The 24,068-nt window shown below is 42.0% G+C and overlaps 1 protein-coding gene across 2 annotated transcripts; it reads right to left on the bottom strand.

Annotated features, from left to right (window-relative positions):
• Positions 1 to 260: 260 nt before the first annotated feature.
• Positions 261 to 23,828, bottom strand: SUCLA2 (succinate-CoA ligase ADP-forming subunit beta). Of its 2 annotated transcripts, none has more exons than XM_081889426.1 (11): positions 23,673 to 23,828; positions 18,715 to 18,892; positions 17,981 to 18,080; positions 17,313 to 17,475; positions 15,027 to 15,155; positions 13,004 to 13,142; positions 12,015 to 12,176; positions 11,780 to 11,922; positions 7,286 to 7,406; positions 3,123 to 3,211; positions 261 to 1,463 (listed from the first exon to the last, which is right to left on the bottom strand). In XM_081889426.1, the coding sequence occupies exons 1-11, from the start codon at positions 23,769 to 23,771 to the stop codon at positions 1,389 to 1,391; spliced, it is 1,398 nt and encodes a 465-aa protein (XP_081745552.1). In that variant the 5' UTR covers positions 23,772 to 23,828; the 3' UTR covers positions 261 to 1,388. The 2 variants fall into 2 exon arrangements, with proteins under 2 accessions (XP_081745552.1, XP_081745553.1); XM_081889427.1 differs by lacking the exon at positions 23,673 to 23,828 and adding an exon at positions 22,734 to 22,784.
• Positions 23,829 to 24,068: the final 240 nt, after the last annotated feature.

Here is a 24,068-nt window from a genome sequence, read left to right as displayed (position 1 = left end):
AACTAGTGGGGTAGTGTCCATAGATTTAAGATTAAACTCTGACCTGGTGTGAGATGCAAGTATTGCTGAACTAAATGGGAACACTGAGCATGTAGCTATTAAAACCCAATGTGGAAAATTGTCAAGAAATAACAAGTGTCACATATGACTACAACCATGTGTATGTATGTTGTGTTTAAAGATGTGTTTGTCAGCACATGTGTGTGTCATCTGTACTTTACATGTTTGCTGCACAAATACACATTTGCCACAAACATGTTAAGAGTTCCCAATTCTTTATTTATCCTAGTTACAAATCTGGCCCTGCTTCCCAGTTGTACGCAGCTTGTTAAACGTATATTCCAAAAGAAGTTTTCTATAAAAAGGAAGTGTATCTATTAACATAACATTCATTCCCACTTTGCTGCAGATAAGTTTTTGTGGCACAACTATTAGAGATAACACATGCTGAACGTTTTGTACACTCTAAGGCACTATGTTAAGTGCTAAAATTGTAACATTCAGATCCCCACTGATTTTAGTAACGCATTTCACAGTAATATTAAACAATGATTTCACTTAAATATAAATATGTGAAGGACAACAATGCTCAGCTCTTTGAATAAATTTTATTTGCTACTCTAAAGAATACTATGTCTGCCCAGTACTAAAAGAAACAAGCATTTATTAGTTCGTATACAAATCTACATGATATTTTAAATTAAGTACCAGAAAATCATGAAGACAGTACTTTCATAGTGATTAAATTACAACGTTCAAAGAGTTTTTGCTTTAGAAAGCACAGGCTGTAAAAATGCACTGTTCCTAAATAGTGAGCAGTATGCTCTAGTTCATTCACTGTACTGCAGAATATAAATATATTTGATATACTGCATATGCAGAATACCTCAACACATTCATCTGTATTACCATAGTATTCTGTGCTACATGAATTGTTTCTCTTAAAGTTGCCCAGTAGATACTTCTGGGCAATGAAGTGCTAATGCAGCAGTTTGACTTCACCCCTGGAGGTGCACTCCATTGTCTCCTGAGACAAATGCCAACAATATGTTACTAAGCCTAACTGTTAAGTTTATCATTGAGATCAACACAAGCTATGGACTTTTTGGTTTTCTATTGGGAACACACATTTTCAGCCTCAAGTATGTATTTCCCCTTATGAAGAGCATCTGTTTCTGTAGCTGTAACTGAAGGAGAGACTGCAACTAAGTATTCAACTTTTTTTTATTACAGCAAACACTTTGAATATTAACAGGAAGGTGATACAAGCTTGCCTATCAAGCAAGTAAAATCTTCACACACATAAAAGGAGTAAGAAATAATAGAACAGTATTTTAGAAAGCTGAACACAACAAGGGTTTGGGGAACATGAACCATTACATGTCTGATCAAATTGGTAACTGAAACTTAACATCCACTTGAGCTTGCTTTGCTAAGGTGACTATTTCAGAGAGTTTCACAACCTAAAAGACAAAACGAAAATCACCTTGAGATACTTTGTTCCCATAAGATATTAAAAATCTTCAACAAGTACAGGTGAAATGACAACAAATAAAAAGTAATTTGAGTGATTAACAGTATGAATAACTGCAAAATGTTACAGCTAAGTCAGATGGAAGAAATAGCTTACAGAGTGTAACAAAACCTCGGAGAGGAAGTCATATCAGTCTAATGCACTGAAAGATGAAGTCTTCTGACTGTTTAATATGTACAAAGATGAAGAATCTTAGGCCCAGGGGCCAAATGTGGGCCCTTTGGAACTGCTCTGCCAGGCCTGAACTTGGGAAAGTAATGTTAGCCACATCGTTGCCAGAAGCATGCGTGTGGATTCTGGGCACCTTGGGAGCTGCTGTAAGTGCGTGCTTTTGTCAATAAAAAATTAAACTATTGTCCGTTTGTCCTCCTTGGCTGGGTGTGCGCAGGACATGGGAACATGAAGAGCAAGTGAAGGTGATCTGAGAGCGAGGGGAAGCTGGTCTGAAAGCAAGCAGAGGTTCAGTCTGAGTGCATGGCCCCCAAACACAAGAAAGCTTCTTCCTCAAGGTGGGAAAGCTAAAAAGCAGAATGTGTTCCCACAATGCAAGAGAAAGTGGCTGTGCTGGACTGCTTGAGAGGCAGCATGACTGTCTGCACTGGAACAGGAATAGGGCCTGAACGAGTCCAGCATCCGCACCATCAAGGTGTGCAAAGAAGGAGATCCATGGGGCTGTGGCATCAAGTGCTCCCTTACCTGCCAAGGTGACCAGCCAGGGGTGTGCCAAGGCTTTACCAATGTAGCAGGTAGGAAGTAAGGCTGTAATTCTCTCATCCACTTCTCTCTCTAAGCTGTCTATTCACTCTACCTGTGATCTCCAACTTTCCCTCAGAGCCACCTAACAAACTCCTCCTCAGACACTGTTCAGGGCAAAAAGAGTTGTGCCTCAAGCACTTGCTTCACAGAGTTCCATTAAGTTACTATCATCAGTTTACATAATTATATGTGTATTATTTCAATACATGTACAGCTATATGCATGGTCTCTTATCCTGAATAAGGTAGGAGTCTAGTTATAAGTATATTGATTGTGAACAGATGTAGACAGAAGCTGCCCTCCATGGGTTGAAAAGTCAAACACCACTAATCGCAGGGTTGTGGGTTTGAGCCTCACGTTGGGCAAAAAAAGATTCCTGCATTGCATGACTACATGACCATTGTGGTCCCTTTCAACTCTACAGTTATATGATTCTATGACCTGCAGCGGGGAGTTTTCTGTGCCTGTGGAGGCTCCCTGCACAATTTAGACCCCTGGTTTACTCAGTGGTTCAACTTGCACAGGGAGCCTCCGCAAGCACAGAAGGCTCCCTGCTGCAGATGTCTGCCCTCCAACATGGTGAGCAGCAGGCATAGAGCAGGGATGTGGAGAAACCAGACGGCCCGACTTAGAATTGTGTGATCATACTGAGAGCCTTAACAGGACTAGATTCTTACAGCCACATTCGTACATTTTGCGGTATATTGCAGTATGTGAAGAATCCTATAACACTGAAAGCTTAAGAGTGCCATTTCATCATGTTTAGGTAAGTTAGCAATGCCTATCAAAAATACGTTACAGCAAGAATTTATACAAATAAATTTTAGCTCACCATTTTAGCAGCTTCATCCAAGTCATCACAGGCAAGTATTTTCAGACCGCTGGCTGTTATTAAAGCTTTAGCATCATCAACTCGTGTACCTACATAGTTAAGATTTTATATTTCAGGATTCACAGGTTATTTCTGTCAATGTTATCCAAACACAGGACATAGTAATTAGTACAACAGTGTGGCCTTGATTGAAGTAGCTACAATGCTTCTCTTTCCTTACAACCAATCTTTTTCAAAATCATATGACAATATATTTTAAGGCTAGAGTGGGAGTCCAGTTGTCCAAGAGGCAAACGCTTTGTCAGTTTTGGGTGCCGTTACTGTGACATGGTAGACAATTCTATGTGCACCAACCTCTGCTCTGCTAACTTCAGAGTGAGATTTGTGCCGCTTATGTTCCAGTTTTTGTCCAGCTTCTTCATAGCACATGGCTCTCTAGAATGCCAAGGAGTTACCGTAATCAGGTACTGCAGTGCTGGAAAGAACGCTCAGGAGTGATCAGGCACTGCCTGCCTCATCTCTCCATTACAAAGGAACTTTGGAAGGATCAGCCACTGGAAAATTCTCCAGAGTATTCAGGAATCTATCAATTTCTGCCACACCCCTGCCAGTCCCCTTCACCCCCTGCTACCACTTCAAACCTTACAAAATATTGGTGACATCTGGACACCAGTCATTGAGATAATTTGAATTCAGCAACTCTCCTGACCAGGAGAGTTTTAAACTAGATCTTCAAGGGGGAGGGAGACAACATTGCAAATGACAGAAGAACACCTGGTATTTTGAATAATAGCTGCATTTATGCACAAAAAATAAGGTGGCATTTCAGAAACCTGCTAAAGGGCAAGAAGCTACAAGAAGGAAGCAGCTGGAGGGAACAACACATGGTTTCAGTTGTATCTAAACAAATGCACAGAGTATGGGAAACAAGCAAGACAAATTGAAGCTTTTAATAAAGGAATGCAAATATAATCTGGTAGGCAATAATAATAATAAATTTATTATTTATACCCCACCCATCTGGCTGGGTGGCTTCCAGCAGAATATTAAAATAAAATGATTCATCAAATATTAAAAGCTTCCCTAAACAGGGCTGTCTTCAGATGTCTTCTAAAAGTTACTGAATTACTGAAACCTGGTGGGATGAGACTGGAATGTAGGAATTGAGGGGTATAACCTGTTCAAGAGGAATATACCAAACAGGAAGGGAGGAGGAGGAACATTATAGAGGATACCTGTGAAGAAATCTATGATCTGGAGCATGGAAAGCAGATTGATAATATATGGGTAAAAATTGTGTGAGAAACAACAGTGACCTTACTGTGGGGGTCTGGTATAGTCTGCCAAGCAAGACTTAGAAGATGCCTTCCTAGAGCAGATTACCAAACATTCAAAAAGGAGAGATACAGTAGTCAGGAGAAACTTCAGCTACCCCAATATCTGTTGGAACTCAGCCTAGAATGTAAGGTCCAACAAATTCCTCCATTGCCTTGCTGAAATTTTCATTTCCTAGAAGGTGGGAAAGCATCAAGGGGTATCATCTATCTTGGACCTGGTCCTCAATAACAGCTAGGAACTGATTGACAAATTGGAAGTACTGGGAAAACTGGGAGAAAGTGATCATGTCCTCCTGGTTTTCATGATACAGAGACACGGGGAAGCTGAGTGTGGTCTGATAATCAATGGACTTTAACAAGGACAATTTCATCAAGCTTAAGGAGCTACTGGGTGAGATCTCATGGTCAGAAATACTCAAAGAGAAGGGAGTCCAAGACAGGAGTTTCTTAAAGGTGAAATAATGAAGGCCCAAATGCAGACAATTCCAACAAGAAAGTGAGCGGGATCTAACGAAACCAGTATGGTTGCATAGAGTGACAAGTTAGGTGAATCAGGGGAATGCTATGAGCATAGTATATCTTGATTTCAGTAAGGCTTTTGACAAAGTCCCTCATATTCTTGCAAGGAAGCAAGTAATTTGTATCCCCCCAGAGGGCATGGTCACCCCTAGATACAATTTCTATAGAAATAACAGGCAAGATTGTACTGGAAGTGGTGTCACTCTATCTGTCAAAGAGGACATTAAACCCACAAGCTAGAAATCCCAAAAGGTGCAGAAACACAGTTGTGCAATACTTAGCAGCAAGAGTAATTTAGTACTATGGACTATGGACTAGTGGGATGCCACAGGGTTCTGTCCTGGGCCCGTTGTTCAAGTCATTCAATGGATGAAGGAATGAAGGAATTGACTTGGATGAAGGAATTGAGGGTATGCTAATCACATTTGCAGATGACCCCAAACTGAGAGTAGCTAATGGCACAGAAGAATCGGGATTCAAGATGATCTTAACAGATTGGAGAGCTGGGCCCAAACTAACAAAAAGAATTTCAGTATGGACAAATGTAAGGTTCTGCACTTAGGCAGGAAGAACCAGATGCACAAATATAAGATGGGGGAAACTTGGCTTACTATTAGTATATGTAAAAAGGATCTAGGGGGTCTTAGTAGACTACAAGCTTAACATGAGTCAACAGTCAAAACAAAAAAAATTCCTTCCAGTAGCACCTTAAAGACCAACTAAGTTAGTTCTTGGTATGAGAAGAAGTATCTGAAGAAGTGTATCTGAAGAAGTGTGCATGCACACGAAAGCTCATACCAAGAACTAACTTAGTTGGTCTTTAAGGTGCTGCTGGAAGGAATTTTTTTTGTTTTGACTATGGCAGACCAACACGGCTACCTATCTGTAAATGAGTCAACAGTGTGATGCAGCAGCAAAAAAAGCTAATGCTATTTTAGGCTGCATCAGCAGAAGTACAGTTTCCAGATCAAAGGAAGTCATAGTACCACTCTATTCCGCCTTGGTCAGATCACACGTGGAATACTTTGTCCAATTTTGGGCCCCACAATTTAAGAAGGATGTTGACAAGCAACCAAGATGACCAAGAGTCAAGAAACCAAGCCTTATGAGGAATGGTTGAAGGAGCTGGGTATGTTTAGCCTGGAAATGAGGAGACTGAGAGGAGATATAAGAGACAATATCTGAAGGACTGTCACATGGAAGAGGCAACAGCCTAGTTTTCTCCTGCTCTGGAGGGGAGGACCCAAACCAATGGATTCAAGTTACAAGAAAGGAGATTCCAACTAAACATCAGGAAGAACTTTCTGATAGTAAGAGCTGTTAGATAGCAGAAAGGACTCCCTCAGGAGGTTGTGGACTCTCCTTCCTTGGACATTTTTAAGCATCTGTCATGGATGCTTCAGCTGAGATTCCTGCATTTCAGGGGGTTGGATTAGTGTCTCTTCCACAATCCTATGATTCTATTAATGAACCCCCAGTGCTTGAGTGTATATTTTTAGCATCACTGACTGATATATCTTCATATATAGGAGGAAAATATAAGCTTGTGGTATGCCAATGAATGTCTAACTTCAACAGTAAAAGGGACTCTGTACAATAAGAATTTGATGCTTTTGAATTCTGGTGCTGGAGGAGACTCTTGAGAGTCCCATGGACTGCAAGAAGATCAAACCTATCCATTCTGAAGGAAATCAGCCCTGAGTGCTCACTGGAAGGACAGATCCTGAAGCTGAGGCTCCAAGACTTTGGCCACCTCATGAGAAGAGATGACTCCCTGGAAAAGACCCTGATGTTGGGAAAGAGAAGGGAAAGACCCTGATGTTGGCACAAGGAGAAGGGGATGACAGAGAACGAGATGGTTGGACAGTGTTCTCAAAGCTACCAGCATAAGTTTGACCAAACTGTGGGAGGCAGTGGAAGACAGAAGTGCCTGGCGTGCTCTGGTCCAGGGGGTCATGAAGAGGTGGACACAACTAAACGACTAAACAACAACATACAATTAAAAAAGGTACAGATTTAAGAGAAGGTGTAAAAGATTATTCATTATGTTACAGACTCTGCTTTTCTATATTCTGTACTGCAAAGCATGCAGAAGCAGCATTCGAAATTAACCCATCACCAGTGGCTTTTTGTGACTCAGGAGTGCCACCTAGCAAGCAAGTTGAGATTTGCAGTCACATGGTTTGCGACTAGCTGAGCGGCAGAGCCGAGATTGAGATTCCTGCATTGCTGGAGGTTGGCCTGGATGACCTTTGGGATCCCTTCCAACTCTACAATCCTATGATTCTTTTATTGTGAAATGCTCACCTTGTAACCGTACAACAATAGGTATTTTAATCTCCAAGTCTTTTACTGCCATAATTATTCCCTGTGAGATCACATCACATCGCATAATGCCTCCAAAAATATTCACCAGAATAGCTTGCACCTGTGTAAAAAAGTACATAGAACTGTAAACATAATGGAGCACAGATTCATTCTGTCTTCTGATAAGAAAATAATGCCTGCTCTGCAAAAGGAAGATCGTTGAATAGTTTGCTAATTTGTAGACATTATGCAATTATGTGGCTGCAAAAGAGCATATAATTGGTAATATGTTTTTCTTAATACCTTTGAATTTATAGTTTTAGGCAACCATGCTTGGCAGGCATCACCACATGTCCAAACATATAAGAGACTAATGCAGTCATAACACTGGGTTTTGGAAATATCTCTTGCCTTAGAAAAAGACACACACACACACACACACACACAGGCAGCAGTTTTTAGGAGGGAACCATTATGAGAGACCCAGCCCAACGGGACAGTCGGGGTTTTTACCTACTTTGACCCACCTTAAACCAAAGCAGCTATGCAGTGATTCAGACTGGTGGGACAGAGAGGAGCCATTGACAAAGGGAACCAGCAGGGAAGCATTGGAGCCAGAGATTGGGGGTGAAGGGGACTCTGATGTGGGCACCGACTCTGATAGGGAAAGAGCAGGGGCTGCATCTACTGCTCTGCAAGAGAGCTCTGTTTTGGGCCTCCCCCCCCCTTTCACAGCTCAAGAACCGGGGTGGGTGGGGTGGAAACCTAGCTCCTCTGAAGTGTGTGTGTGTGTGTGTGTGTGTGTGTGTGCTGACTCTCTGGGTGTTAAGCAATAAAAGTTAATTGCCATCAAGTCTCGTGCCCGCTTCTGATTTACGGAATCAGGCAACAGTCGCAGAGCTAATCTGGCATTCTACTTCTTCCCTAAATCCTTGTATGGAAGTCATTTCCATTTCCATGTGACCATCTGCTTCCTTCCATTGATTATTTCTTGATCCAATCCTCCCAACTTTTCATCAATCTGATCTGGGGCCTCTATGTATTCTCTCTTTCCATTTTCTACCTCATATTCCTCTGGCTCCTTTTTTTTTTGCATCACAATCTGGCTCATTTTCTTTATCTTCATCAAACATTGATCTAATCGTTTTTAATTGTCCAGCTATCAACTGCTGAACAATACCAACAGTCACTGGTTGATCTAAAAGTACTTTTACCATGTTGGAAACTTTTAATGTTTTGGTTATTATTAGCCACTCAATTCACCTCAACATAACTTCATTAAAAACCAAAGTATTGACATTCTGCAGCTGCACCTGCTATCTCAAAACAAATTCTTTTTCTCATGACTAGTGATAATTACGAATTCTTTAGGTGGCATGACTAGTGATAATTACGAATTCTTTAGGTGGCAGGAAGCAAAAAATAATAATAATAACAGAATTTCTATCATCTCTCTTGTCCACCATAAATCAAGCTTTCACTTTGCTTTAGATAGTTTAACAATTCATCTACTTTCTGTTTTTCCAGCAACAGAAAGTGGTTTTTTTATAAAAAAAATATATGAATTTATAAGAGTACAAAATACAGCACTGAAGAATAAAAAGGAAGGGGGGAAATGGGGGGGGGGAATAGATACAATACATCAATTCATAATTCTATTCCATCAATTTCCCATCCATGGCTCCCTAAATTTCCAATTCCTGCTGCATATTCTATTTTTTATATTTAAACATTCAAATTCTTCTCATTATAAACTTTAACTGCTGAGCTTACTCCAAACTGATTAAAGTTCTAATGTTTTTACAATGGTTTTTAAGGTAGTCTAGAAATGGCTTCAATTCCTCTTTTAAAGTTTTCTCTTCTTGTTGTCTAATTTTGCTGGTTGAGCTTGATAATTCTGCGTATTCCACTAATTTCATCTGCCACTCCTGCTTTGTGGGTATTATCTCCTGAAAACAAAGTGGTATTCACAGATTTTCAGATGGTAGATCTTCGCCAGCAGATGGAGAGGGAGGGAGGGCTCTCATTACAGTTTTCTTATCCCAAAGATGTTTTAAAAAGAGAGGGTGCAATTCAATTGCCTGTTTTCAGGCAACTGCGTGGCGTTTGGACATGATGGCGTTCTCCTCTGTTTGTCAGCCTACTGCTATTGACAGACATAAATTTGTCTAATCCTCACCGAACCTTTTTTATGTATGCTACAACAGCAGCAAGGATACTCATCGCTAAATGCTGGAAAACTCAAGACTTGCCCACACTGGAAGAATGGCAGATGCAACTGATGGACTATATGGAACTGGCGGAAATGACTGGCAGAATCCGAGACCTGGGAGAAGAACTGGTGGAGGAGGATTGGAAGAAATTTAAGGACTATCTACAAAAACATTGTAAATTGTATGAATGTTAAGAAAGATGTAAGATTAGATAACACAGTTCCAACAAATTAGTTATAAGGAATATGAAATCTAAATGCAATTGAAAGAAAAGACAAATTTTGGATTAATAGTATGTTTAAAACTAAGTGTCCAAAAGAAAGATCTAAATTTTCTAAAATTTGAGACTTAATGTTGGAAAATTACACTACATGAATTGAAACAAGTTAATAAATTGCTGGCAAAATTTAAGAATTTGGAATGCAGGAACAAGAGTTGTGAGGAAGTCCAATGACGAGAATGAAATGTGGATACTGGAAAATATTATGTTATTCTGTATGTTTTTTATTGTTCAAACAAAATTTTAATAAATATTACTATAAAAATAAATAAATTTGTCTAATCCTCATTTTAAAGCCGCTGAAATTTCTGCCCACCACTATCTCTTGTGGGAGCAAATTTCATAGTTTAACTATGCACTGTGTAAAGCACTTTCTTTTATCTGTTCTGAATCTTCCAGCATTCAGTTTCACTGAATGTCCCTCACTCAAGTATTATGAGAGAAGGAGAAAAAGTTTTTTTCTCTATCAACTTTCTCCAGACTATGGCAAATTCCAAGCACCTCTACCATGCCTCCTCTTACTGCTTTTTCCTCTAACTCATTCCCCAAGGGGCAGGAGCTCATTGCACCAAGCACACATCCATCACTTCTGTCCAGCAGGCAGACAGCTGCACATGTGACAATCATTGGCATACACCCTTGCTGCCTTTTTAGCTGCGTATCTATTTGGTAGTTTGAGTTAATTTACCCTCTAGCTCAAGGAGAGGTTCCTATATCCCTGGTTAGCTTCTACCACCTGCTACTACAGCCAATGAGATCAGGCAGTGTGGATCAAATCCCTAAGAGCAGGAATTTGAATGAGATGGGAATTTAGATGGGAATGGGGAACAGACAAGAGGGGAGGCGTGAGTTAGAATTAATCCCTGTAGAAGATAGCTTCCTTCCCGTGGAAGGTTCATATATATATATATATATATATATATGCAGGTTTTGGTGTCCTCGGGTGTCTTCCCGTGTAAAAGTTGGGGTGTCTAGGCGACGTTTCGACGAGGTCTCACTCGTCATCTTCAGGCTGGTGCTTTCGGCTTCTTGTTACTGGAACAGAGCAGGATCTCAGTGTTTGAGTTCCTATAAATACTGTTGAGGGGGTGTGGTGTATAGCCTCCAATGTTCTGGGCAGAGAGGAAGTTCCCAGGCTAGTGTGCCTTTTCTTCTTTTGTTCCTTAATTACTTGAGGGATATCTTGAGTGATTTCTTGAGTGATATGCTGAGTACCACTTAGGTGGGTCATTAGGTGTGGATTAGTTGCTAAAGTCTTTGTGTCTTGACCTCTTGAACTTTGTGAAGAGTTTTTCTGAGAAGATGGCTGTACTGCACTTAGTTGTGCTCTGGCTTGGCTTCGTGTATAGGGGCGAGCTGTGGTTTTGTGGCCTGAGATCCTGCTCTGTTCCAGTAACAAGAAGCCGAAAGCACCAGCCTGAAGATGACGAGTGAGACCTCGTCGAAACGTCGCCTAGACACCCCAACTTTTACACGGGAAGACACGGGAAGACACCCGAGGACACCAAAACCTGCATTCCTGTACCCGTGAAAATCTACGAAAGCATATATATATATATATATATATATAACATATATATATATATACATATATAACAAGAAGCCGAAAGCACCAGCCTGAAGGTGACGAGTGAGACCTCGTCGAAACGTCGCCTAGACACCCCAACTTTTACACGGGAAGACACCCGAGGACACCAAAACCTGCATATATATATATATATAGTTTCAGCTAAGTCTTATTTCCACCTAAAGTCTAAACTTTTAAAATTAATGAAACCTGAAAAAAGTACTACAGGCTTTTAAAGCTCAAGTTACTGTGCAGTTTTAACTTACAGTATCAACGGAACTAGCACAGGACTGTGCTCAGAGGTCAGGATGTTCCTTGAAAGAAGATGCCTGCTCATCGGAGAAACAGCAACCTGCATTTCTGACTAGCAGCAATACTTGATTGATTAAACATCAGGTTAAACAGAGAACTCTAAACAGCAACTGTGTTCTTACCTTTTTATCTGATGTAATCAGTTTAAAGGCCTCTGTTACTTGTTGCACTGTAGCACCACCTCCAACATCAAGAAAATTTGCTGGGGTGCCTCCATGAAGTTTAATTATATCCATAGTGGCCATTGCAAGACCAGCTCCATTCACTGAAAGAGGGGCGGAAAAAGAAAACAGTAACTATTGCAGGCATTGCTGCACCTTTAGTTCCCATATTCAGCATTCACCATGCCCAACATACCAAGACATCCGATGCTTCCATCTAATCCTATATAATTGAGATCTGCTTTGGCTGCATCTCTGTCTCGCTGGTCTTCCTGGGTCCAGTCCTGCAGGTCGAATATTTTCTGCTGACGATAAGCCGAATTGCTATCAAAATTTATCTTTGCGTCCATACACATCACTTGGAAAAACAAACAAGTTGTGTTTAGACCCCTTAATGCTAAGAACAGTAACTTCCCAAGTTATCTATGTGGGCTAGTCTAAACACAGCGCAGATTAAGGTAGCAGAGTCCTGAGCCAGTTTAACATGAAGAAGATATTGTATTTCTAAATGTCCCATAACATGCAAATTCCCTGAAAGAAGAAAACAAGCCTTGCTTGCTCTCTGATGTGCAATAATATGTTTCCTTCCTGCTGTGCTGGTTTTGTACATGCAGGGAACTTTTTACAGCAGTCAAATGCAGGAGTGGAATTCCCCCATCTGGAACCTGAAGTGATGCACTACACTCTTTCACCCCATCCTGCTACATGTATAGACCATCAAAGTTACGATATTTCTTCCCAAAGCCAAGAACATACACGAGAAAGTCAGAGAAAATGGTGTGCATAGAAGAGGCTCCTACACAAAGGGTACAAATGGGAAAGCCAAACTGATTCAACTCGGAAGAGCCAACCCTCCCCCCCCCCAAAAAAAAAAAGAGAGAAAGGAATCAGATTGAGCACATTTAAGAGATACACTGACGAAATTTCTGAATCTTGTCATGTTACATGTAACTGACAGTCCTAAAAATGTCTTCTTACTGCAGTTCGTAGAGCCATTTAAGGCATAGGATCGTGTTTGGACAATGCCAAAGCACATCTTAAACAGGTAAATCTAGTTTGAGGGGTTTTTGGGTTTTTAAATCCTCTTAATAAAACATGAGCAAAAACTCAGAAATCCTATTTTGTAATTAAGTTAATAAATTCCACAATTAAGTGTTCAAAGTGAAACAAAAGAAAGTACTTTACCAATCCCTGTAGAATCTTCAACCATGGGGTTAATTTCTACCATAGTAGCATCAAATTTAATGAAGAGGTTGTAAATCTTAATCATATTATCAGCTGCTTCATCTACCAAATTAGCAGGAAACCCCATTTTCTTGGCCAGCTGGAATTGGAAAACAAAAAACACAGAAGGAACCTTTATGGTAAATCAAAAACAAGAAATCTCAGAAAGAATGAGCACATTTCAAGCTGCCTTACATATAAGCCAGAGATGCTCGCTCTCTCACCTACACACAACCATCCTCTGTTCATCCATTCACTAACTCTTTTGGGGAGGTGGAAGATTCAGATCTAGATTATGGCATCAAGGAATGGGGGGGGCTTTAACTTTTCCCCCAGCTACAAAGATCCAGACACAAGCATTCCTCAGACTCTAAGTCTGCTATTGGTATTGGAATAAAATGTTCCTATTGAAGCAAACAGGAAGACAGACTGCAGGGACTGTGGGGGTGGGGTGATTTGAACCATAGTAGGGAGCAAAGAGTTACAAAGAACCCTCCTGCCCCTCCACCAAGATTGGGTCTCCATGCCTACAATTAGCTATATTTCCCTGCTAGCCACAAGGAAAAAAAGCTCCTCCCTGAAGTCAACACGGTGGATGGAGCAAAGCCAAGACCGAGAGGTTCTGTGGGCAAGATGGAATCATCCACCATGGGTGGAATTAGACCCACTCCTGGTGCAGGCTAATCTGTTGTTGTTGTAGTAGTATTATAATAATATTTCTATTTATGCCCAACCTTTCTCCCTAACAGGGACTCAAGCTGGCTTACAGATAAAAATAAGAACCACTAAAACATAGGAAACCTAATCATTTTAAAAAATAAAACATAAAATAAACATTGATAGAATTAACACTAACACCATCCTGAGTCTCTGTCAGGAGAAAAGGCAGGGAATATATTTAACATAATACAAGTACTGTACTGTACTGTACTGTACTGTATGGCTGCTGTTGTGTTGCTTTTTCAAGGGAAGTAATAGTCCTGCTCTATTTGGCCTTGGTTAGACTCCACCTGGAGTCCTGTGTCCAGTTCTGGGTGTCACAATTTAAGGATACTGACAAGTTGGACCATGTGCAGAAGAGGGCAGCCAAGATGATCAAGGGCCTGGAAATCAAGCCTTATAAGGAATGGTTCAGGGAGTTGGGGATGTTTATCCTGGGAATCAGGAGACTGAGAGGAGATAGGACAGCCGTCCTCATTTATCTCAAGGGCTGTCAGATAGAAGATGGAGCAAGCTTGTTTCCCCCTGCTCCAGAGTTGGACCTGAACAAATGGACTTGTGTTACAAAAGGAGATTCCAACTAAACATCAGGAAGAACTTTTTGACAGTAAAAGGTGTTTGACAGTGGAATGGACTCCTTTGGAAACTGGTGGATTCTCTTTCACAGGAAGCTTTTAAGCAGAGGTTGGGTGGCCAACTGTCATGGATGCTTTAGTTGTGCTTGCTCCAGCAGCATATATGCTAAAATTGGAACAATACAGAGAAGATTAGCATATCATCAATGCTTCAGTTGAGATTCCTGCACTGCAAGGAGTTGGACTAGATTGTTTTTTTATTATTTTATTAGTTTTATTAGTCGCTTTTTGCCACAGGCAACCCAAAGCAACTTAAATTAACATCAGGTAAGAAGAACAAAAACACATTAAAAAATCTCACCCCCTCTAAAAGGTCCTAGATCATAAAAAACAGGGGCTGGTTGAAGAGGACTGTTTCTGCCTGGTGAAAACTCTATGGAGTGAATGTTTGGGGGCACAGAAGGCTGCTGGAGCAAGGTGGGGGGGGGGAGGAGGAATGAGCAAAAATCTCCTCCTCACCTATTTCTACTCACAGCAGCATTCACCCCACGGGGTTTTTCTCTGCACAACTCTAAATCCAAACCATTAAAGAATCTGAAGATCCAGTGTTATATCTTTTAGTTAAACAGACCACATGTGTACAGGTTATAGAGAAGCTGCCGCTGAACAAACAATGCATATTTCAGTACCCTGACGGCCTGCTCCTTTTGAATGCCTTCTACAATGTCAACTGGTTCCTTAGCTATGGCATCAGGATTTTCTGCAGCAACATCTTCAATATTGACACCACCCTGAGAACTGCCAATGAGTACAGGACCCTAAAAAGAGAAACACTTTTCAACAAGGTCTTTTTACAATCCCCAAAATATTAAAGTAATGATGTAACACACCTGTGGGTTGAATATGAAAAATCTACAATTAGATACTACATAGAAACTGAGTGTTCAATTATACGCCTAGAAAAACCTACAAACACAGAATAACTCATTTACAATAGCCTGGTTGCCAACCAGCTATTTGAGTGCCGGTTGACTGAAAGGTAAAGGTTATAAATTAGTCAATAAAAAAACTATAGGTGTGACAGCTGGAAATTTACAGGGCCCTAATTCAGTCCTGGAGACTCGAGTCTTTCTTGCTATCATATCTTAACTACCTTCTAAAAACCAGCTGTCTGAAAATATTCCAATGAATGTGGTTGGGAAAGGTGGTTATATCATTCGCACGAGAAATTCTTATTTATGTGCTTGTGAACTTTCAGAGAAAGGCAGAGTAGAACGCAAATCTAATATTTGCCCCCCAAACGACTGGCCAGCGAAACAAGCTACTAAAAAAAGTGGCACCACTACCCCCAGTAGGAATAAGTATATTTTTAGAAGAAATTAGTCGTGATCAGCACTTTGGGAAACTCCTAAAGCGTTTTATGTTTTTATCAATTCATTCTTGGAAGACAACCAAAGACATTGGAGGTTTAGTACCAACATGCAGTGCGTAAGATAAGAATTTGAAACAGATTCTGTAGTTTTCATTTTATGCAAAAATGATTTTAATCCAAGCCAAAGAAGAACCCCTCTCCTGCTCTCCACTACCACAGCCAGTTAGCCCCCCCAAAAAAAATTTGTTACCACTCATAATCCAGCCTGGCTCCATTTCTGCCAAGGGTAGGCTATAAAATGAAAAATTGTATTCAAGTCTAAGTATTTTAAAATCTTATTCATGTCCCTAAAGCTGTGCTCTTATTTACACTCTTGTTAAGCACAAAAGATGATGGTTTAAAATGCACCCAGTATTTTCTAGGAAAGGCCCTTTTCAGCTGCTGTCCTCAAGAGGACTCCAAAAGGCTTCTGTAGAACTTGTCATAGACACATGCATGGTATTTCTCTTGAAAGGACTCTCGCCTGTTTACTAAACTTATACAGGTAAGAAGCTATTTGGGTATTTACTAAAGGCTTCTGCAGAAAAGGAAAACCTCTAAAAAACTCAGATGCTCAGATATCTAATCAAAACCTTACATTAATAAACACTTCTGTCACTGAGCACCTTACAATTCATATGTCCTATGAGGCACCTAATAGCTTCATACTATAGTAAATAACACTGACAATGTTTGATAGCAGAATGTTGTTTTTTTAATACATACTAGAAAAACAAAAACAAAAGATTTTGCCCAGATTGAGAACTAGGGTACTACAGTTAAACCTCGGTTGTCGAACATAAACCATACTGGAAGCCCCTTCGGCTTCCTAAATGTTTGACAACTGAGGCACGACTTCAGATTGGTTACAAGAGCTTCCTGCACTCAATTGGAAGCCGCATCAGACATTCAGCTTCTGAAAAACATTCGAAAACCGGAGCATTTACTTCTGGGTTTTTGGCATTCGGGAGCCTAAACGTTCCAAAACAGAGCTGTTCAGGAACAGAGGTTTGACTGTATAATCCATGTTTTGCTCTACTAACTATCCTTCTGAAGACAGCTTAAAAGTCTTTATCCCAACAAAAAACACTAAACTCTAAAATAAAATAATAATAATAATAATAATAATAATAATAATAATAATAATAATAATTTATTTATACCCCGCCCACTCTGGGTGGCTTCCAACAAAATATTAAAATACTGTAATGCATCAAACATTAAAAGTTTCCCTAAATAGGGCTGCCTTCAGATGTCTTCTAAAAGTCTGGTGGTTGTTGTTCTCTTTGACATCTGGTGGGAGGGCGTTCCACAGGGCGGGTGCCACTACCGAGAAGGCCCTCAGCCTGGTTCCCTGTAACTTGGCTTCTCGCAGTGAAGGAACCGCCAGAAGGCCCTCGGGGCTGGACTTCAGTGTCCGGGTAGAAAAATAGGGGTGGAGACACTCCTTCAGATATACTGGACCGAGGCCGTTTAGGGCTTTAAAGGTCAGCACCAACACTTTGAATTGTGCTTGGAAGTGTACTGGCGTAAAAAGCATTTCTCCTCAAAATAGACTACTCACCTGAAATGATCGTTCCATGGTTATTGCAAAATAGTACTCTCTCCTGGGATATCTGCGCTCACAGATAAACACTTGATTGCATATTCTGCCCTTTTCTCCTGTCTGCTTTGTATACAGTTTTTTCCCAATCATTTTGGAGGAAATCTCTCTTGCTTCTTCTGGACTAATAAATAAATATTATTTATTAATATTATTTATTTGTGTAGCCAAAGCCATCACAAAACAAAACACATTAAACAGAATAAAATATATTAAACAGAATAAAATATATTACACAATTAAAATAATTATTAAAGTATTATTCTGTCAGATAAGAGTTTGCTTCCCCAAAGAATTTAATTTATTATCCCCACAAACATTTCTTCTTAAAATTGCCACTCTAAAGGCAAACAGGCCTCTTTTTCAGAGTTGTAGGGTGACCTGTCCCCTAATAAAATAAAAATAGTATTCACAAAATACTAGATCACCCTAAGATCCATGTTATCTAATCTACTATACCAAAAAGAGATCAAAGTCCCAAAATGAAGTTGCTGAAGTTTAAGTAATATTCCAAGCATTCTAAAAATACAAATACTGAAATAATTATAGTAAATGGTTATGCATAGTAAATGCCCCTGGGCTATTAATGTTTTTGCTTTCTGTGTTAATTAATTAGAAGCTCAACTTACGAAAATACTATTTTCACTCCTCCTTTAAGGCCACCTTCAAAGGTTCCTTTCCCTCTACCACCAGCTAAAACTTGTGCCTTTACAACAAGGTCCTTTGTACCTGGAATAGAAGGAGGGTAGACAAGAATTGTTTCAAATTAAATAATGTACAAATACTATTTGAGGGGTTTTTTTTTAACCTAGGCAGATCTAGGTTTTAGAAAAGAGATTGAAAAGCTTATTTGCAGTAGCCAAGACAGGGGCTGTTGACGGCATGTTGGGCCTAAACAAAACTCTTGTATAATCTCACCCTGGGTCATGGTATCAGAAGTAGAGGATATTACAGTGTTTGAAGGATACGGCATCCCCAAGTAGGCCTATTGAAGCCCTAACCTGATGGAACCGGAACAATGCTTTTTTTTAAATTCAGGGAGCTTTGCAATGCAGCAGAGGAACAGGCTATAAATTAGCATGACTAGTAGTATATACCATTGGGTTTTGGAAAGTGTCTGTAACATAACTAATGTCAAAACGTACATCTAAGTACTTCACAGTTGACAAATCTCTGAATGGTATTCTCTCTCCTATAGTGATTTTGTAGGATCTCAGAAATTGAGAAAGAAGTAAGAATTTGAAAAATGTAAGCAGTTTTACCACTACCTATTAAGTCTCTAAAACTTTGTGCATGGAGCATTACCTGGGGAAAAACAACAAAAAGAAAACATTTACTACATCTATAGACTTCAGTTCTATACCTATTTCTTTTGCAATGTTGTAAGCTTCCTCTGGTGTCTTTGCAACCAATCCATATGGAACAGAAATGCCAGCTTCTTTTAATAGTTCCATACTTAAGTATTCATGCAGCGACAAGCTCCTTCGTTGCTGCACTTGGAACACATAGCTAGGAAACAAACCTTGTCTTCCACTGAATACCTAGGAAAATAGGAACACGACTTTCAGTTTAACAAGTCTTCATTTGTTTACAGTTTACATACTTTACTATATAAACAACCAAAACACGATCTTTTTACAGTGACACAGCCAAGGGATAAACAGCAGCTTCACCCTCTGGTTGAGATGAAGGGGATGGGGGGGGGGGTATGTGAATAATAATGAAATATATCAAACAGGGAGAAAAATGGCAAAGCAATACAGTGGTACCTCGGGTTACAGACGCTTCAGGTTACAGACTCTGCTAACCCAGAAACAGTACCTCGGGTTAAGAACTTTGCTTCAGGATGAGAACAGAAATTGCACGGTGGTGGTGCGGTGGCAGCTAAAGTGGTGCTTCAAGTTAAGAACAGTTTCAGGTTAAGAATGGACCTCCAGAACGAATTAAGTTCTGAACCCGAGGTACCACAGTACTGCTTATTATGTTGAGGAGACATTAACAATCTTAAAGCAATTGCAAATCATATTTTAGAATATACAAGACAGAAATAAGCTTAACATGAGTCAACAGTATAATGAAGCAGCAAAAAAAAAAAAAATCTAATACTATTCTAGGCTGCAATCAATAGAAGTCACAAGATCAAGGGAAGTAATAGTACAGCTCTATTCCGCCTTAGGGACACGGGTGGCGCTGTGGGTAAAAGCCTCAGCGCCTAGGACTTGCTGATCGTATGGTCAGCGGTTCGAATCCCTGCGGCGGGGTGCGCTCCCGTCGCTCAGTCCCAGCACCTGCCAACCTAGCAGTTCGAAAGCACCCCCAGGAGCTGGGTATGCTTAGCCTGGAAGAGCGGAGACTGAGAGAAGATATGATAGCTGTCTTCAAATATCCCAGGGGCTGTCACATGGAGCCATGCTCTGGAGGGTCTGACCTGAACCAATGGCTTCAGGTTACAAGAAAAGATTCCAACTAAACAGCTGGAAAAACTTTCTGTCGGTAAGAGCTGTTTGAATAGACTCCCATGGGAGGTGGTGGACTCTCTTTCATTGGAGGTTTTTAAGTAGAAGGTGCATGGCCTTCAGTCATGGATGCCTTAGCTGAGATTCCTGCCTTGTAGGGGGCTGGACTAGATGACCCCTGGGGTCCCATCCAATTCTATGAATATGTTTTAGAATGCCATTCTTTTCTGTCACTGTGTGCCTGGGGGCAGATTATCTGCCTTAGAGTCTAAATAAGTCACAATCAGTGTTAGAAAGTCAGATATATAAGCTAGGTGCCAAATAATAATAATAAAAATAATAATAATTTTTATTTATACCCCACCCTCCCCAGCCAAGGCCGGGCTCAGGGCGGCTAACAAGCAATAACAAAAACAAGTTGAATGAATACAACTTAAAAACAAGATTAAAATACAACATTAAAATATTGAAACATTAAAATATTAAAATGCAGCCTCATCACAGGAGAAAGGTAAAAGAAAAAAGAAAGAGAGGGAGGGAGGGAATCAAATTGGCTCCAAGCCAAAGGCCAGGTGGAACAACTCTGTCTTACAGGCCCTGCGGAAAGAAATCAGATCCTGCAGGGCCCTGGTCTCATGAGGCAGAGCGTTCCACAAGGCTTGAGCCAGTGTTGAGAAGGCTTTGCCTCTGGTTGAAGCCAATCTAACTCCCTTAGGGCCCGGGACCACTAGGGTGTTGCTATTTATGGACCTTGAGGCTCTCAGTGGGGCATACCGGGAGAGGTGGTCCCGTAGGTACGAGGGTCCTAGGCGGTGAAGGGCTTTAAAGGTCAAAACCAGCACCTTAAACCTGACCCTGTACTCCACCGGGAGCCAGTGCAGCTTGAAAAGCACTGGGTGAATATGCTCCCATGGCAGAGACCCCGTGAGGAGCCTCGCTGCAGCATTCTGCACCCGCTGGAGTTTCTGGGACAGCTTCAAGGGCAGCCCCGCATAGAGCGAATTACAGTAGTCAAGCCTGGAGGTGACCGTCGCATGGATCACTGTGGCCAGGTCGGGGCGGGAAAGGTAAGGGACTCCTTAAATGGCTCCTTAAACCAAAACGTAATGTCTAGTTGCCATTTGGGGGCAAGACAACTCCATTAAACATATGGCTAGTTCAGATGACAATCTTGAGTTAGGATAAGAACTTAGAAAACTTAAAAAAGAAAAGTCACTTGATGCAGGGACAGTCCACATATATATCAGCCTATTCCAGCCTCTGTTTCATAAGGCAAGTCTATTCTTCACAACTGTGAGCAGGGCAGTGGGGTAAGTGACGACAAGCTACATCAATTAACTACTGTATAACATTGTTCACTGCTCCTGCTCAAGCATTTTGGTTCCTGAAATTCATTCTGATTGTGCAGATAAAATATAATGGATAGAATTCTACAGGATGTGGTATTATTGTATGAAAACTGTCAGGATCCAATGATCCCCAGGCATGCAGCCCCAGATGGTGGAGATGTCAGGCACCATCCTGGTGCCCAGGCAGCTTCTCTTGGTCACAAGTGGCTGATCATCAGGTGCAAAATATGCCTGGCCCCTGGCTAATTTCGAACACTGTCCTGTCCCCTTTATAAAGATCTGAGGAATGAGATCATCACCCCACTCTTACTTACCATCCCAGGCCGCTAATCTGCAGCTACATTGTTCTTTCTTTTATCAGATCTAAATGATCAAACAGCAAAGGTTGCTGGGTTTATTGAGGGTGCAATGAGATTAAGAGCCACTATCTGAACGATAATCTTGGTCATTTGATTGCCCTTTTTACCCATTGTTGTCTTTTTAATTGTATATATTGCTTGTTTTATGTTGCTATGGCCCTTGGCTAATGTGAATAAAGTTTAAAAAACAACAACAACTGGTCACATTTTCAACTAAAGCCCAACAGCATTGTTGAGTTCATGGTTGAGCCTGCACTGCTAAAGTGGACCAAGAATTGGCACAAAGAAAACCAGTGTGAAAAGAGCCATGAGCGCTAAACAGGAACAGACATAATAAGCCCTATTCCTATTAATGAAATGGCATATATTCAGTGGGAAAACAAATCACCTGAAGAGCTTCTACTCCATATTACTGGGGACAGCTAACATGGTGCCATCCAGAGCCTGTTGGACTCCAACTCCCATCAGCCTTGGGCACCACAGTCCAGCCAGCATGGCCCACAGACAGGACTGTTGGGAACTGGAGTCCAGCAACAGCTATATAGCACCATGCTGGTTACCCATGCGCTGACTGGTATCAGAATCCAACAGAAAGAAATCACACAGGCAAAGAAAACATTTTGGTTGCCACTTTCATTTACAGCTTTTAGCAGCAGCTATGTAATCTGTATTTATGATATGCTTACTACATAGGTCCTATTGAATTTGGTCTGTTTATATTGCAAAAAATTCATTAAGGGGAAAAGGAACCACCAAAAGCCACAGAGGTATAGTAGTTAATAAAAAGATACAGCCACATAGAAAACAGTAACTCTGATATTAAGAACATAAATTATACTTCAAAGTTTGTGACCAAGGCTAACACATTTTACTTCAGTCTGTAATATCAATTTCCCAGAACTGTACTAAGGGACTGACTGCTTGAGATCTGCATAACACTTACTCAACAGCCTGCACAAGAAGTATAGTCATGGAGAAAAGAAAGTACAACCTCTTTGAATTCTGTGGTTTTACACATCAGGACATAACAACAATCATCTGTTCCTTAACAGATCTTTAAAAGAGGTAAATGCAAACCTCAGATGAACAACACACGACATATTACACCGTGTCTATATTTATTAAACCGAAATAAAGCCAAAATGGAGAAAGGAAAAAGCCTCCACAAAGTTGCTACAAACAGGAGGAACAGCATCTCAAGGTACTAGCTCATGACACACCACAGCAGTGGGAGAGCTGAGAGTCAGAGTTCATGCCATGGCTCTGCGGTGACAGCCCAGCCCCAGCAGGTCTCCTCTCAGCTGTCACCCAGGGGCAGCCATGGCACCCAGCTGCCTTAGCAGAAGAGACAGGAAGCAGGGCTGGTTTCGCCCGCTTTGCTAGAGGCCCAGCTCCCTCGGGCACCTCCTGCCCCTTGAACTGGGCCAGCTGGTCATGATGGGAACAGCTCTTTAGAAACTGGCGCCTGAGTTCTCACGTTGCATTTCCTCTTCCCTCGCTGATCCTTTTCTCTTGTGTCTTTTTGCTTTTTCAGATTGTACAGGTAGGAACTGTCTTGTTCTTTGACTGTATGTAAACCATGCGAGGAGCCTTTTTGGGAAGCAAACGCTCTAAATAGATAAATATTACACAGGCAGGATGGTGGGAGGCTGAGATGTGTTGAGAAAATGCTTCCAACAGAAACAGGAGCAGCACCTGACTGTTTGATGTGAGACCCTCAGAAATACAAGCTCTGAAGGCGATGCATGATCACTAAGAAAGCAAAGGAAATCCAAAGTACGTGATGCCCGGTTAACATCTTTCTTTTTCTGCAAATATGTCAGCCTTTTTGAGTTGGGGGGGGGGGCGAGTGACAAGAAGCCGGAGCCTCCTTTCCCTGTCCCCGGCCCCGAGGGGAGGCGAGGCGCGGATCCTGCGCGGGGCCGGGCGCCTCTCCAGGCGAGGCCCGTCCCGATCCTCGCCATTTCCGAGGGTTCCCCCCCCGGGGGCCCTGGAGGGACCCGCACCAGGCGCCCCCTGCCCCGCTGGCTCCGCCCCGGAGCTGGCCTGTGGCCGAGGCGCCCGGTGACCTTCCCTCGCTGCCCCCGCCTCTGCCTGCCCGGCCCCTCGCGCCGTCCTCCCTCCGGGCCGACAAGGGCGAGGCCCGGCCCCGCTCACCTTGCCAGCGGCGCTCCGCTCCGCGCAGCCCCAGCCCAGCAGCTGCTTCGCCGCCGCCGCCGCCGCCGCCGCCCGGGCGCCCATCATGGAGGCGGCCATGATCCACCTCCTCCCTCAGGACTGGCCTCGGAGGCAGTGCGCGTGCGCGGCGGCAGGCGGAGAGGGGGGCGCAGACGCGCTGGGTCCGGCGGGCCGCTGCTCTCCCCGGGCTCCGCCTGTCGAGTCCCAGGCAGCCTGCGGAACTCCCTGCCACGGGACGGCTTGCCAAGAGGAGGCGGCGAGTGCAGGGCGGGGGCGGGGCTGGCGCTGGGCCTCTAGGCTCCGCCCTCCGCCTATGCTTCCGATCCCGGTCTGCTCGCTGGTTCCCCGCAGGCAGCTGCTGGGAGGCTCCGGCCC

Source organism: Podarcis melisellensis (genome assembly GCF_964234715.1).
Source record: "Podarcis melisellensis genome assembly, chromosome: 1".
NCBI lineage: Eukaryota > Metazoa > Chordata > Lepidosauria > Squamata > Lacertidae > Podarcis > Podarcis melisellensis.
This window is presented reverse-complemented; position numbering and strand designations above follow the sequence as displayed.

What these genes read in the sequence shown, in the direction of transcription:
- SUCLA2 (XM_081889426.1), bottom strand. Translation starts at nt 23,771, where the DNA reads ATGGCCGCCTCCATGATGGGCGCCCGGGCGGCGGCGGCGGCGGCGGCG. An exon ending in CAACATTGCAAAAGAAATAG is followed by an intron (nt 18,081 to 18,714) that starts GTATAGAACTGA and finishes CTTCTATTCCAG; the next exon opens with GTACAAAGGACCTTGTTGTA. An exon ending in TGGAAGCATCGGATGTCTTG is followed by an intron (nt 11,923 to 12,014) that starts GTATGTTGGGCA and finishes CCCCTCTTTCAG; the next exon opens with TGAATGGAGCTGGTCTTGCA.